Raw genomic sequence first — 15,060 nt, 5'->3', positions numbered from 1 at the left:
TTGGTATTACAGGCATGCACCACCACATCTGGCTTTTTTTTTTTTTTTTGTATTTTTTAGTAGAGACAGGTTTCGCCATGTTGGCCAGGCTGGTCTCTTAACTCCTGACCTTAGATGATCCACCTGCCTCGGCCTCCCAAAGTGCTGGAATTATAGGTGTGAGCCAGTGCACCAGACCCCATTCACTCTTTAAAAACAAGATGCTGGAACTGTATGAGTAAATTCACATTTTGCTTATTTGGAAAAATAAAACCTGCTTTAACCAGAAGTAGACATGTCCTTAAGCACATGCTTCCTCTACTCCCTGAAGACTCTGCTCAAAAGGCTCACGCAACCCAGGAAGCTAGGTGACTATCTCAGGTTCAGCACAGCAAAACCACAAAGGGAACAATTCCAAGCACATTTCATAGATCAATACTGAAACTTATATTTTGCATCTCTTGTCACCTAGGTCAGGTTTTCTCAACTTTGGCACTACTGACATTTTGGCTGGATAATGCTTTGTGGTGGGGGGGGGTTATTCTGTGCAATGTATGACATCTGGTCAGCATCCCTGACTGCTACAAACCATATGCCAGTTACACCCTACCCTCCAGTTGTGACCACCAAAAATGTCTCCAGACACTGCCAAATGCCCTTGGGGGGGCCTATACCACCCTCATGGGCATTTAGGGCCTATAGTTTTAGTTTGGGGACAATTTTAGCTTTCATTTCAGGACAATTTTAAATAATTTTGTCTATAATTCAATGAATGAATGCAGCTTTATGAGAAATATTCTTGTGGTTCTCCATGAACCCATTTGAATAAGGCTTAACAAAGCTCATTAAACATCTATGGAAATAAATCTCAGAGGAATTATTTATGAACTAAAAAAGCTAATTATAGTGTCTAAGAAAACTTCCAATATCAAGGCCCTTGGGTTTTTCCACCCATCTTAGAACTCCACAACGTAGTAATATTACAGCACCATTATCTAAAGATAAATGAAAACTTCTAAAATGAAATTAAATGAAAATATTCTAATTACAGGACAAAAAGCACTCATGTAAATCAAAACGGAAAACTCTTAAATGTATATCCTTTGGAATCCATTCTAGTTCCATTCTTCAGAAACATAAAGCAGAAGTTTACAACATTCTGAACTCATCAAGACATGATTATTGCTTTTTAACACACTCATCTTAATCAGACTATTTCAGAATTGTTATTAGTCATTTTTGTGCTACAAATCAACATTCAAAATCCTGGCTTGCTTTTTTGTAACTATCATTTTCTCATTCATCTAAAAACTACTGACACACCTAGTATGTGATGGAAGATTGGGTTTTGCAGTCTTGGGATAGAAAGTTATGACCTAGTTTTTAGGCAGGCTCCTGGACCCACTTCGTCTCTCAGACACCCTGTTCTACCTTTGGCTTGAGGAGATGCTACCACAGGCCTCTTGTCAGGAGATGCTGAGTTGAATTCCTGGAAGCGGTCAGGCTAGGCACATAGTTGGGTATATACACAGATACTCAGTGCTGGATAGAGTAGGCCTCTCATGGGATTTGAATTATTGAGCTCAGAATAAAAACTGTTTAGTTCAAAGCTGTTTTCATCTCTAGTATGTGCATATACTTTCATTTCACTGAAGATAAATCTAGGGGGATATTCCTGGGGGAGTAACTGGTAAGGGGAAGAGGGAATTTTGGGGTTCCCAGATTCACAGCACTGGCCCTTTGAGGGGAATCATTTGTGTTAATTAAAATCAAATAAAATGGCCGGGCACCGTGGCTCACATCTGTAATCCCAGCACTATGGGAGGCCAAGGCGGACAGACCACAAGGTCAGGAGATCGAGATCATCCTGGCTAACACGGTGAAACCCCAAAAAATTAGCCAGGCATAGTGGCAGACACCTGTAGTCCCAACTACTGGGAAGGCCGAGGCAGGAGAATGGCATGAACCCAGGAGGCGGAGCTTGCAGTGAGCTGAGATTGCACAACTGCACTCCAGCCTGGGTGACAGAGCGAGACTCCGTCTCAAAATAAATAAATAAATAAAATGTAAAATTCGGTTCCTTGGTCACACCAGCCACATTTCAGGTTCATAGGAGCAACGTGTATGTAGTGGCTACTCTACTGGACAGTGGAGATATACAACATTTCCATCATCACAGAAAGCTCTATTGGACAAGGCTGAGTCCAATGGTTAGCCAACCTTCCAGCATCTGCTTTTTGACATGGTAAAGTTCACGTTTAACATGTAATCTATTTTAAACCTCACTACAGTGCTGTGAGGAGAGAATTATTCTCAGAAACTTAAATTTATGGAAGATTTGTAACATGCCCAGGGTCACACAGTTGGTGAGCCTTATTGAGCACTTATTTATTACATGTGAGACACACTGTACTAATCAGTGTACATGTATCATTTCATTTCTTTCTCACAACTACCCAGGGAGGTTAGGTATTACTATCCCCATTTTATAGATGAGGAAGGTGAAGAACTTACAGGCTACTGGGATGGTCTCTAATTTGGATATCAGGGGAGGATTACACCTTGAAATATCAGTATTTGGTGCTAACTACAGTTCTATTTATGGTTTCACTTAATTCCTGCAACCACTTTCAGAGTTAGGTATTATCATACACATTCTGCAGATGAGGACATTAAAAGTTCCACACAGTAAAGAAATTTCATTCATTGAATAAGTATTTACTGTGCATTTATGAGCCAGGCATTGTTCTAAATTCTAGAGACTAAAATGTTGAACAAAACTGATAAGGTCCCTACCTTCAAGGAGCTTATATTCTAGAGGGAAGAGACAGGAAATGAACAACAAACAATATCATTTCAGAGTAAAGCAAGTGTTATGAAAGAACTAAGAAGACGCTGGGCACAGTGGCTCACGCCTGTAATCTCAGCACTTTGGGAGGCTGAGGCAGGTGGATCAACTGAAGTCAGGGGTTCAGGACCAGATTGGCCAACATGGCGAAACCCCATCTCTACTAAAAACACAAAAATTAGCCAGGCATGGTGGCGCATGCCTGTAATCCCAGCTACTTGGGAGGCTGAGGCAGGAGAATCGCTTGAACCCAGGAGGCGGAGGTTGCAGTGAGACGAGATTGTGCCACTGCACTCCAGTTTGGGTGACAGAGACTCCATCTCAAAAAAGAAAAAAGAAAAAAGAACTAAGAAGAAAGCTATGCTAGTGATAACTGGATGGCATGGAGGGATAGGGACAGGAGTAAGAATCTTTAAGATTGAGTCATCACCAAGAGCCTTTGAGGAAGTAACATGTGAATTGAGTCTCAAGGGATGCCAACAAGTTGGTCATGTGCAGACTGGAGAGAGAGGAAGTATTTAAGGGAAAAGGCATGGCAAGTGCAAAGGCTCTGAGACGCAATAGAGACTGGGGTGTTCAAGGAACAGTTAAGGGGCCAATGTAGCTGGAGTGAAGTTGGTGAGGTTATTAGCAAAAAATGGGAATAAGAGAGGTGACAGAGACCACTCTGCATAGGACCTTGTGGGGCAGGTGAAGGAGTCTGGATTTTAACAGTAAGCTTTTTTTTTTTTTTTAAGGTATGAAATGAATATAATCTCCCTGTTAAAAAGATACCTCTGGTTGCAGGGCTGGGGAGTCTGAGCTCCTTCCCCTTTAAGGTATGAAATGAATATAATCTCCCTGTTAAAAAGATACCTCTGGTTGCAGGGCTGGGGACCCTGAGCTCCTTCCCCTTTACCTCACTGGGCACCTTTCACTGAGAGGTAGTAAAACCTAGGATTGGCCTCAACCTATGTCTTACTTCCAGTTAAGCCATGTAAAAACTTCAGCTCCATGCCTTGGTGCCTTTGGCTATACCATGGGCTGGAAACCTGCTCATGCCTACCTCAAAGGCCTGTTAGCCATATTAAGGAGGATATACAGATGGTGAGCTGAAGCAATCAATCAAAACAGTGAAGACCCACAACAAGTAAGTTCTTTGGTCTTCTGGGCTCTGGTGGTCCGCCTCTGCACAGAGCTACCAAAAATATCTAGGTAAAAGCCCCTATAAAAGGTGCTTCACAATGAATCATTCCTGGAAGAGGCAATGAAACAACTAGAACTCCAAACCAACACCTAGCACTGAGCCTGATACTTGGTAAGCCCTCCACTGATACTATTTGAGAAAGTAAATGAATGATTGAACAAATCTATGAGAGAACTGTACTATGCTTACTGATTATTAATCTTTTCCCCCCAGTTATCTTTTTCCCCATATGCCTTAGTGAAAAGAACTTTAACTTCCAAGTCTCAGTTGGTGGTCAAGTGACTTAAGTACTGACCAATGGTATACAATACAAATTGTTGGGTGAAGTATTATAGAAAACTCATAAATAGCAGCTGACTCTACTGTAAAACCTGTCTGCCTTTCCCTCTTCTTCTTTCTTCGAACAAGAACCTGATGGCAGGCGCTCAGACAGCATTTTGTGACTATGAGGTAACACCGAGGTCACGCCCTAAGAATGGCTGAGAAGAAAGGGTAGCAACTATTATTTAGGAATTCTTTTAATTTGCAGCCAAATGCAGTTCCTAGTTTACACACTGATCTTCCTGTTGACTGTGGAGAGGGCCATGTAAAAACCGTGTGGAAAATGACTCACTAGCAGAGATTACCGAAATTAAGTTTAGAGTCTGTGGTCCTCTCTTGTGTGTGAGATTCTAAGGCTATGCCAGATTCTCAGTGGAAAAAATTGTAACTCTTCAACTTGAAATTAAAGAACCCAGTCTGGCAAACCACAAATCACTTTTTAAAAGCCACCAAGCTTTATAATTAAAATGCTTCAGGATTTTCTTGAGACAGGGTCTTGTTCTGTCACCCAGGCTGGAGGACAGTGATCACTGTTCACAGCAGTCTCTACTTCCCGGGCTCAAGGGATCCTCCCACTTTAGTCACCCTCCTAAACCCCACATAGGCACATGCCACCATAACCAGCTAATTTAAAAAAAAATGTTTTTCGCAGAGACGGGGGTCTCACTATGTTGCTTAGGCTGGTCTTGAACTCCTGATTCAGTGTTTTCTTTTTAATCTTTTTTTGGAGGTAGAGTCTCGCTCTGTCGCCCAGGCTGGAGTGCCGTGGTGCGATCTTGGCTCACTACAACCTCTGCCTCCTGGGTTCAAGTAATTCTCCTGCCTCAGCCTCCTGAGTAGCTGGGACTACAGGCGCATGCCACCACACCCGCCTAATTTTCTGTATTTTCAGTAGAGATGGGGTTTCAACCATGTTAGTCAAGATGTTCTCTGTCTCCTGATCTCATGATCCACCCACTTCAGCCTCCCAAAGTGCTAGGATTACAGGCGTGAGCCACCACACCTGGCCAGTTTTTTCTAAGTAGTACTTTTTAAATGTTGAATATAGATAATTGTTGCTAACATGCATATCGAAAACTGCCAATCAGGACACATAAAACAAGACATCTTTTAAAGCAGCTGGGCCACCTTTTTGGTGTCTAGGTGGAGAGCCTGGCTTCATTTAGCCTGTTATGAAATTGTCATTCTTACTCTTTCTGTGGCTGCAGAGCTAGCCTTCCTGGTTTAGGAAACTGCATCATTCAAAGGTGGGAGTTAGTTCTCTAACCCACTGCTCTTTGGACTGCTCTGCCTCTGCACTTCTCACTTTCCTTATTAGAACTGGATTTTTTTTTTCTCCTTACCTTCCCATCTCTTACTTCTCACTCACTTCTTTCACTTTTTAAGTTTCCCATTGTTTTTCTTACATATGCAAACCCATAGAGGTACAACTAGGATTCTGAAAAATAGTATCACCCTTTGCCAAATAGGTAATAAGGACAACCGGGAAGAAGAGAGGGGAAACCCATCAAGTCCTTTAATGTGAGGCAGCTTATCTGCAGACGACAGTGTCGGACTTTAGCTGACCTTGAGAAACACACACGGGGCAGACACTCAACACGTCATGCCATCATCTTACATTAATAGTTTCACCAAATGATAATCATTTATTTAACAAAGTTTTTATTTGTTTCAAAAGCATCTACCATGTACTTGGTAACCATAGGGAGCTTCATGGAGATATAAAGATGAGTAACTCCCAGTGTCTGACTCTAGGAAGACTTTCATGACTGCAAGAAAAGTCACACAACTGGGTTGGTCAAAAACAGCAGAGTACAGAATATGATTTGTCAAAAATTAGCATGAGTCATTCACTGTGTTAAAATCTAGGAATTCAAAATATATGCAAAACAAACAAAACTCATTGGCCACCTTTAGAAAATGCTAGGAAACCAACTAATATTCTGAAAACTGGCAAACAAAGGAAAAGAATCAAGTATGTATCCTTTTCTATATAACCCGTATTTCAGGATAAAAAAATCATTGATGAGACAAAGATTCTCTCTGAATGTGAATCAAATAAATGAAGAACTAGAGTATCACCATTCCACAACTCCTAATGAAAAATATGACAACCAGGCCATTTGCCTCTGGACTGAAGGATACATCCCACCACACATCTGGTGTTCCTGACAAAAAAGTTCAAACCTGAATTGGATCAAGCCTCTTACTCAACTCCAACTGAAGAACATACAGGAGATAGAGTAATGTTTAAATGATACTACAAGGAAATAATCATTGAAATTCGGACCAGGGAGCACTCTACAGGACAAATGATCCAGCTTTTTCAACAAATAAATTGTAAGGAAAAAAGTAAAGTATGAACCTATATATTAAAAAAGACAATGTATGGACCTTACTTGAATCCTGATTTGAAGAAACTAACTGTAATATAAAGTTAGCAGGTAATCAAGGAAATTTGAATACTAATTGGAAATTAAATGACATTACAGTTATTGTTAATGTTTTAGGTGCTCTATGGTATATTGCTCTGGTTTTTTAAAAAAGAGCCTTTGCATTTTAGAGCTTCATATTACAATATATATGAATGAAATTATACAATGCCTAGGATTTGCTTTAAAGTAATCCAGTGTTGGTTACAATGGGGAGAATGGGTAGGAAATATAGATGAAATGAGACTGGCCCAAAGTTGGTAACTGTTGAATCCCCAAGCACATATTACCAAGTTTCATTAAGCAATTCTAATTTTGATTGTTTGAAATAATTCTAAAATAAAAAGTGAAAAAAATAAAATAAGTCAAACTCCTACTCTCCCCCAAATTAAATAGTCTGAGTGAAATAGGAGAAATGGAGAAGTCAAGGTTGTACAGGGAGGCCAGAGAGGGCTTCCTCCAGGAAGAAGGCATATTCTCATCAGTGAGTGCATGTAGGAAATACCACAAGCCTAGGTACCAAGTAAAGCTTACCATGTACATATGTGTCAGGCCAAGGAGCCTGGGCCACAGAGCACAGGTCTGTTATGGGCAGTGAGACCTACCTTGAAAGACAACATAAGGTGGGCCTGGGCTGTCCAGATGGGCAGCCAAGAGTCTCTTTATTGGGTTCATAGGACCATTAGCTTTTTAAACAATGGGGAGGCACTGTTTACCACAAGCATGTTTGAAAGGGGATGTGGGGAGCCCGACAGCATTTGCAATATAAATACAACACTAAAGGAGAATGGACAAAATCTGACTTCTCACTGCAAGTATGAGGATGAAATAAGAAAACAAAGAAGACTGAGGGCATGGAGAAGGGTCTGGCGGAGAAAGGGCAGGTGGGAGGTAGAGCTCCTTCAAGTGACAGATACTGGGCTGAGTCTACCTGTGAGTTTAAAGTATGCATGACACATCTGTAGTGTTCTCTTGCTGCTTAGTTCAAAGTCAGTGATGGGGAAAATACTGGTTCTTTTGATGTCTATGAATCAAAGTATAAACTCTGTGCCAAAATAATTTAATGTATGAGCTTTTTTTCTTAAAATTATTAGTTTTAAAAACTGAAAATATATAAAATAGCTGAAAAACATGCAAACATTACCTTAAAAGCCAAGCCAAATATTTCTTTAAAAAAATTTAAGAACTGTACAGAAATGTAAATTATATGGATATATTTTTTCCTTTATAACCTAAATTTGGGAAACCTCACAGGTAATCTTTAGAAACCCTTGGTAACAAAAAACCAAAAGATATTAATTGCATTTAAAGGGAACTTTCTGAACATAGTTGAATCAGCCTGAGGGAAAAAAAATACAGAGCAAAACACTTATATTTTAGCGTAATTTTACTTAAGTTACATGAGCAATGCAACTTCACTACTGCTGCTGATACAAAATAAAGACGAAATCGTGAACATTTCTAAGTAAAGTTTTGTAAAACATTTCTTTTGGGGACTTAACGAGAACTAGGTTTTCGGAACTAAGTTTTTAAAAAGAAAAGATCAAACTTAGTTAATTATGTCATCCCGATCACTTTCTTCAAATTCAGCATGAAGTATCATGAAATGTTAAGAGTTGACAGTATAAAAATTTTACCTTCATAATGAATAATGCAAGAAACAATAAGAGAACTACAGAACAAGGACAACACTTCTGGAAGCTGATGTACAGCTAGAAAAAAAACTGGGTTTGAGTATTTGGTAGGATCACACAAATAATCTGTAAGAGAAGACAACCAAACTAATCTAACTATATGAAAAAATGTTAGAACCCTGAATTAGTTTACCTAAGGCAACTATTTCCCTATGGACAGGGCTGTTTGGACCTGACCCTCACATTTTATTTCTCCATCTCTCTTTTGTTTCACATTAGTCGAATGAAATTATCATTTCCCCAAGGCAGAGTCCTCCTGTGATTTGTTAGGCTGGTTTATAATAATGAGTCCATGTGTGGACGGCAAGAGTGACAGTCTGTTTGCCTATAACTAACTATGTGAGGTTTGAGAAAGCCTCAAATTGGACCCTGGAGAAGCAAGTCTGTTCTCTGTTTATACCCACCCTCTTTGGCTAAAATAGGCATGTGTCTGTGCGGAGAAATGGTGCCACATTGGAATCCTGGAATTTCCAGAATTAGGAAAAGGACTTCAAAGAATGACAAGATATGCAGAAATAAGGTTTTCAGGTGGAAACCAGTTTAAAAGGAAAAAGAAACGCTTTCCAGATGCTTCTTTTGAGCAGAATCCAGTTATCTTTAACATTTCTCAGAGAAGTCATCAAAAATAAAGAAACAAAAACTCTGCAGAATACTTGTAATTAGGTAATTTTTAAAGAAGTACCAACTCCGTAAATCTTCATTTTAGATACCAAAAAGATGGGTGGCTCATCGAGATTTTACCTTAGCTAGGGTATTTTCAGTTCTTTCTAAAAAGGACAGTTTCTGACAAAAGTAACCCACTCTAAATGACATCTGTAGAGAAAATTCACCCTGAGGTGAAGAACACTCCTGTAAGTAATTTACCCTGTGGAACCTTCAGGGCATCCCTTTTAATGGCCATGTCAAAATTACTTCTAAAGCCACATACAGAAGCTAAAAGACACTTCTGTCCCCCCCTCCTTAAGCTGCAGTTTACTTTTACTGACAAACTGAACTTTTAAAATGCTCCCCTGTTTATACTTATCCCTAGGCATTCATAAATGACAAATGTGTGCTTAGGGACAATTATTTTGTTACTCAGGGAAACCTGTATGCCTTTTCTCTCTCATCTGTCGGGTTGGATCACCTTTCCACTCTGATGATCTTGAGGTACAGAAAGTGGGCATGGGCCTGGGATGCAGGCCTAACTGCTACATGTGGGAGATGCAGTAAAAAAATAGAATAGCCCTCTAGTAAATCTCACGCTTCCAAGGCAACTACTTCATCTTAGTCAATATTTCTAATGTGAACTATAACCACAGCAAAAAGATCACTGTTTCACATTTTGGTAGATATCAACGGCCAAAGAACAACTTTAACCACCTTCTGACGGAGGAGAAGGTCCCTAAATCCTTACTAGTCTGAAGGGACACTATAGGTACAGACGATATTTAAATTAAATTATGCAGACGCCTGAACATAATTACAAGTTTCCAAAGTGTGAGCAGCATGTGTGCTAGGTGAAGATTTCACCACCTCATCTCAGCATTTAACTACAACAGGAACATGTTCAACCAACAGTTGACTAGAAATAGTAATAGTTTCTTGGTGAAATTAGTTAGCAAACTTATTAGATGAGAAATCAAATGATGACTCGTATCTTACTCGTTTTAACCATCTGATTATGCCAAAAAGAATAGTTATTTCTCAAAATTCATCATCACAAAAGGGGAAGCTAGCTTTTCACACCTCTTTAAAGAGTAAATCAAATCCAGTACAATTTGTAACATATGAAGTAACGTTCTTTTATAGGATGTACACAATTTTATTTTGACATAAACTATTTTAACAAGGTTTTAATAATGTGTATCAACGAATTTGGGAAGGGATCATTGAAAAGAGAGTCAGTGTATCTATCACTGAACAAAAGTTTCAATACATAAACAAGTATTTGCAAACTCAGGGTCGAAGACTCTTAGAATCTTATGAAGAGATCCCATAAAATCGAATAGCAAATTAAAACAATAAACAGCGAATGAAAAAAAAATCTGCCAAATGCTTTTTTTCAGTTCACTTACTGTCAAGCAGAAATCTTGTCGCTTTGATGAAAAGAATATATTTTTTTAAAAATTGTTGCTACATCTGCTCTGTGGTCCTATGCAGCAACACATGTTCTCTCTCACGCGCGCACACACACACACACACACACACACACACACACACACACTCTCTCTCTTTCTCTCTGACAGGGATTCCCAGGACACCGGTGGGGCCTCTTTTAGACCCCTTAAGTGTTAACAGCAGAGGCCTGGCTGAGACCAGGCGTCTGGGCCGATTTAAATGCCCTGGCCTTCAGAGGGCTGCGGCGAGCACAGCCATAAAACCAGGGGACCTTACCGAACCCCCGAGCGTCTGATCCTCCCACCCCCTAAACGCACGCAACTTCACTCACACAATTAAGGCTGGGAGAAGGCATTCCACTTAACTGTCAGGCTTGGAGCGGTGGCAGCCCTGCAGCCACAAAGAGATGCCTTAAATGAGAAGAACATGTTTCTACACCGCATTTGAGAAAGTTTGGCTCGGAGCTACGCGCTGATTAATATCAGATCTCCTTCACTCGCCTCGCCACAATCTTGTCACATCTGGCTGACAAATCCTGAGGAGCTCAGGCAAAGCCAGGCGGCGGCGGGGCTCCGGGTCTGGGCGGCGGCTGCGAAGGAGCAGCGGGAGACCCCGCAGCCGCCGCCTCCTCCGCCCGCAGCCCCAGCCCCGCCGCCGCCCGGCTCCCAGCACGGAACCGACGGGGCGCTCCCGAGATGGGCGAGCGAGGCGCTCGCAGGTCCCGAGGCCGGGCTGGGCCGGACTGTTAAGGGAGCTCCAAGTTGGGGGCGGGGGCTTCCCGTCCCGGCGCTTCCCAGGCAAACCCCTGAAGGAGGCGGCGGGCGCGGCGGCGGGCTCCGCAGCCCGGGCCGACTTCCTGTCGCTCCAGGGAAACCTCGGAGCGGCGGACGCGGCTCGGCCCGGCTTCCACCCCGGAGCCCAAGCGCCTTAGCCCCGTCCCAGCGCTTTCTGAAAGACGGGCCACCTCGCGCGGAGCCGCGGCAAGGACTCCAGGGTCGGTCGTGAAGCTGGTCAAATCTGCCCCGCACACGCTCAGCGCTCGGTCCACGTCCCGGAAGCTTTCGGACCGGACCTGTCTAGCGATTTTCAGTCGTGGGTTTTTTGTTTTTGTGGGTTTTTTGAAGTTTGTTTTGTGTTTTGTTGTTGTTGCTCTACAAAAGATTTGTCCCGCAATGGACGGGAGCCTCCTCACGGCCACCCGCCCGTCCCCGCAATGCTCCTCAGAGTGACCGGAGGCTGCCGCGCGCCCGTTCTCCAGAGAAATAATCCCCGGGGAGAAAGACGGCCAGTGTGAAATATCAGCTGTTTCACAAATTCTGAGGTAAAAGAAAAAAAAAAAAAAAAAAGAAGGGGTCGACCCCCACAGGGGGAAACAGCAAGTCCCAACGTCCTGGGCTGAAGCCCGGGGTGCGGGCGGCGGGGAGTGGCGTGTAGGGGACCCGAGTGCCGCCGCCAGTTTCCACAGGCTCGCCCGTCGGCACCTCCGACGCACCCGCTGCCCCGGCGCCGAGACCGTTTGCCGGCTCCGGGATGTCGGGCGGGGACGGGTCCCAGCGACCCCCCACCCTCCCGGCCGGAGACCACGGTCCCTCCCGCCGCGCCTCAGGGCCACGCTGCTGCGCAGGTAGCCAGCCGGCCCTCGGGAGGTGGCCCTCGGGTACCCACAAGAGCCAGACCCCAGCGGCGTCCCGGGCCGCCTGCCCCGCGCGCAGAGAGTCCCCGCGCCCGCGGAGGGCGCCGCGCTTACCTCGGCCATCCTGCGACCGCTGCGGTGCTGGGGCTCCCGGCGCGTCTCCCCGGCCCGGGCCGCCCCGCGTCCGCCCCGGCTCGGCGGGCGACGCCGCATCCACGCTCCGGCTGTCGGGGCCCGACCCGGCGAAGTGGGCGGCTCCCCCGGCGCCCAGGCTGCGCAGCACGGTGGCCGCCCCCGCCGCGCACCGCGTGTGCCCGCACGCCCGCCCCCTGCGCCCCGGGGACGCCCCTCCGCCCCTCCCCCTCCGCCCACCGCCCGGTCGCCCCACGCTGCGGGCCCTGCTGCGCCGCCCGGGAGGCCGCCTCCCGCCCCGGGACCGGATAACGCCCTAAATCAGCGCAGCTGAGGCGAGGCCGTGGCCCCGCAGACCGCGGAGACCTAGCCGGCGGCCGGCGCGGAGGTGTCTGCCCCCGCCGGGCTTGAAGGCACTTGTTGGTAAAAGACACAGACGTGTCGGTGTTTGCCTCTCCCGGGGAAGGGCGAAACGCTCTGAAGTTCTCTGGCGCTCTTCTCAGATGATTCGGCCTCCCCTCCTACCCTGGGGCGCCATCGGGGTCTCACTGCCGCCGAGGAAGAAGGCAGCGCCGCCCTCGCCTGCAGAAACCTCATTCCCGAGAAAGTGCGGGACGAGCGTCCCGGGAGGTGGAAAAAGGGGGTCGCCAGGTTTTCTTAAGAACTCAAACAAGCTCTCCCCCCAGCCCCTCACACACACACCTTCCCTTGGGTGGTCTAAAGAGAAAAGTCCCAGCTTGACCACTTTCCCAGGACAAATGGCTTTGCTCTCTGGGCCTCAGTGGCTTCAGTTGTAATATGGGGATTAAGTTTTTCGCGTCTTATTGGATGCTAGGGACGGAATGAAATGAAGTGCCCTGGAGAGGCCAACTGGCGGTGGTGGCCCCGAGAGCAGAGGCGGAGGGGCTGAGGCCGCAGGATCCTGGAGCCCAGGAGCTGACGGAGATCGCCCACAGCTGCTACAGCGGCGCCCGGGTTTCTGCTGCCCCAGGGCAGGGCAGGCTCTCCCAGCCTCTACTGCTCCTTAAAAGGAGTCTCTAAAGGCTAGACTGGGAGGGGGTCGGGGTCCTGCTTCCTCTTCCCCCAGTTTCTTCCACCTGCCTTGCTGCTGGTGGGGATCCTTGAAAAGGAAACAAAGCTCTTCCTTCCCTCTCTGAGAGGAAAAGGAAGATGAAGTGAGTTGCCCTCAGCCACCCAGAGTGTGCCTGGTTGTGGCTATGGAAGGCACAGGCAGGTGGAAGGCTTCTGAGGGGAAGAGGAGGGAAAGGAGGGAACAGGGTGCACGACGAAGAAAGTGTGGGTGTCTGGGCGTCCTGGGGTCCAGCGGGTCCTACTGCCTCTCCTGGGGTGGACACGCAGGCGAGTGTCCTGGACCTGATGTGTGGCGCCTTTCCTTGTACCAGGCATGAAGTCTCCTGGCCTCACGTGATGGACCTTGCCCTGGGGGGAGATCCGTTTTGTTTTTTTCATGTAGCTGACTTCATGATATAGCTTTGCTTGATTGATTCCGCATCTAAGCTGCTTACCTCTCATTCCTCCATGCCCCGGTATTTATGCCTTTCTTCTAGCGCCTCCTTCTCTGTTTGTTGTAACACAGTGCATCTTTCAAGGACTTTCTGGAATATCACCACATCTCAAAAACCTTCCCCGATCCACCAAGCCTCCACTCGATGTGCGATGTGCTTTTGCCCTGTTGTGACCCCCAAACACTTTTTTTTTTTTTTTGCCTCTTTCATCGTGCCTGTTGCATTCTGTAGCCTAGTTGTGTTGTGTGCTTGTCTTAACTCCTTTGGTCATTACTCATCTTAGTGGCTTCTGTGCTATGAGATACGGTAGCAGACAAACCTCTGGTTTTGAAGTCAGAGTGACCCGGGGATAGCTCATTCCTAGCAACTGGAAATTGGCTGAGAAAGTCAGCTTTCTTGGCCCCGCTTTCCTCGTCTATAAAAGCAGATATGAAAGCCTGTCTCAGGCCAGATTGGTAGGACTAAATAAAACAGTCTCTGTTCTACAGACCTTCTCCCCCTTTCCTTTCTGCTGCATCTAAAACCAATTTTTGGATTAACTTAAATTTCTTACCTACAATAATATTGTTACCAAGAGAGATCCTTGATTACAATATTACTAAATGCCACCTATGCTTATTATAAACACACCACAATGTCTATGTCCCAGGCGGTGGTCCACTTAAATAACTTTAATCTGTCCAGTTGAAGGTTTTGATCATTATCTTTGTATTAATTGCAACTAAATTATATGTGTTTTATTATTGCAATTATATGTGTTTTAGTAAAACTTTCTGCTAGCAACAAATATCAGGATCAACTCTGTTCCTAGCTACAAACACAAGAAGGATTTTGGCAGTATATAATTTGAAAACATGAAAACAAGCTGCCTCTTCCAACATGTACCGTTGGGATGGACAGATATACTTTTTTCAAATATGATGATTTGGACCCATATAGAGAGAATCAGTAGGTCGAGATAAAAATTACTAATTAATCTTTTGCAGGTTCATTTTAAATCATGTACCTGATAGTACCATATGACCTCTGAAATCAGTCCTCAAATTTATTTCTCAGGTCTGATGGGCTTCTCTGCCATTCCTTGGAAATGTAAGTAGAAACAGGAACAGAGAAACCACCTGTGCCTGTAGACAGGAGTGTGGTACTGGCTGGGTAAAGACTACCCAGACCATCTTCCTATTTTCCTCCCGGTTACCAGTGGGGTCTAGC

The 15,060-nt window shown here is 44.9% G+C and overlaps 1 protein-coding gene across 2 annotated transcripts in view; it reads right to left on the bottom strand.

The window, feature by feature from the left end:
* BNC1 (basonuclin zinc finger protein 1) overlaps positions 1-12,480 on the bottom strand; it is a 28,985-nt gene extending 16,505 nt beyond the window's left edge. The window contains exon 1 of one of the 2 annotated variants that reach the window (XM_015142893.3): positions 12,308-12,480. In XM_015142893.3, coding sequence (XP_014998379.3) covers positions 12,308-12,406 — 99 coding nt within the window. In that variant the 5' untranslated portion in view covers positions 12,407-12,480. Of the gene's footprint in view, positions 1-10,925; positions 11,460-12,307 lie in introns of those variants that run through there. The other variant, XM_001111612.5, reaches the window with a different exon arrangement.
* Positions 12,481-15,060: the final 2,580 nt, after the last annotated feature.

Source organism: Macaca mulatta, chromosome 7 (genome assembly GCF_049350105.2).
Source record: "Macaca mulatta isolate MMU2019108-1 chromosome 7, T2T-MMU8v2.0, whole genome shotgun sequence".
Classification (NCBI taxonomy): Eukaryota; Metazoa; Chordata; class Mammalia; order Primates; family Cercopithecidae; genus Macaca; species Macaca mulatta.
The sequence above is the reverse complement of the archived record's forward strand: the minus strand, read 5'-3'. Positions and strand labels throughout refer to the sequence as shown.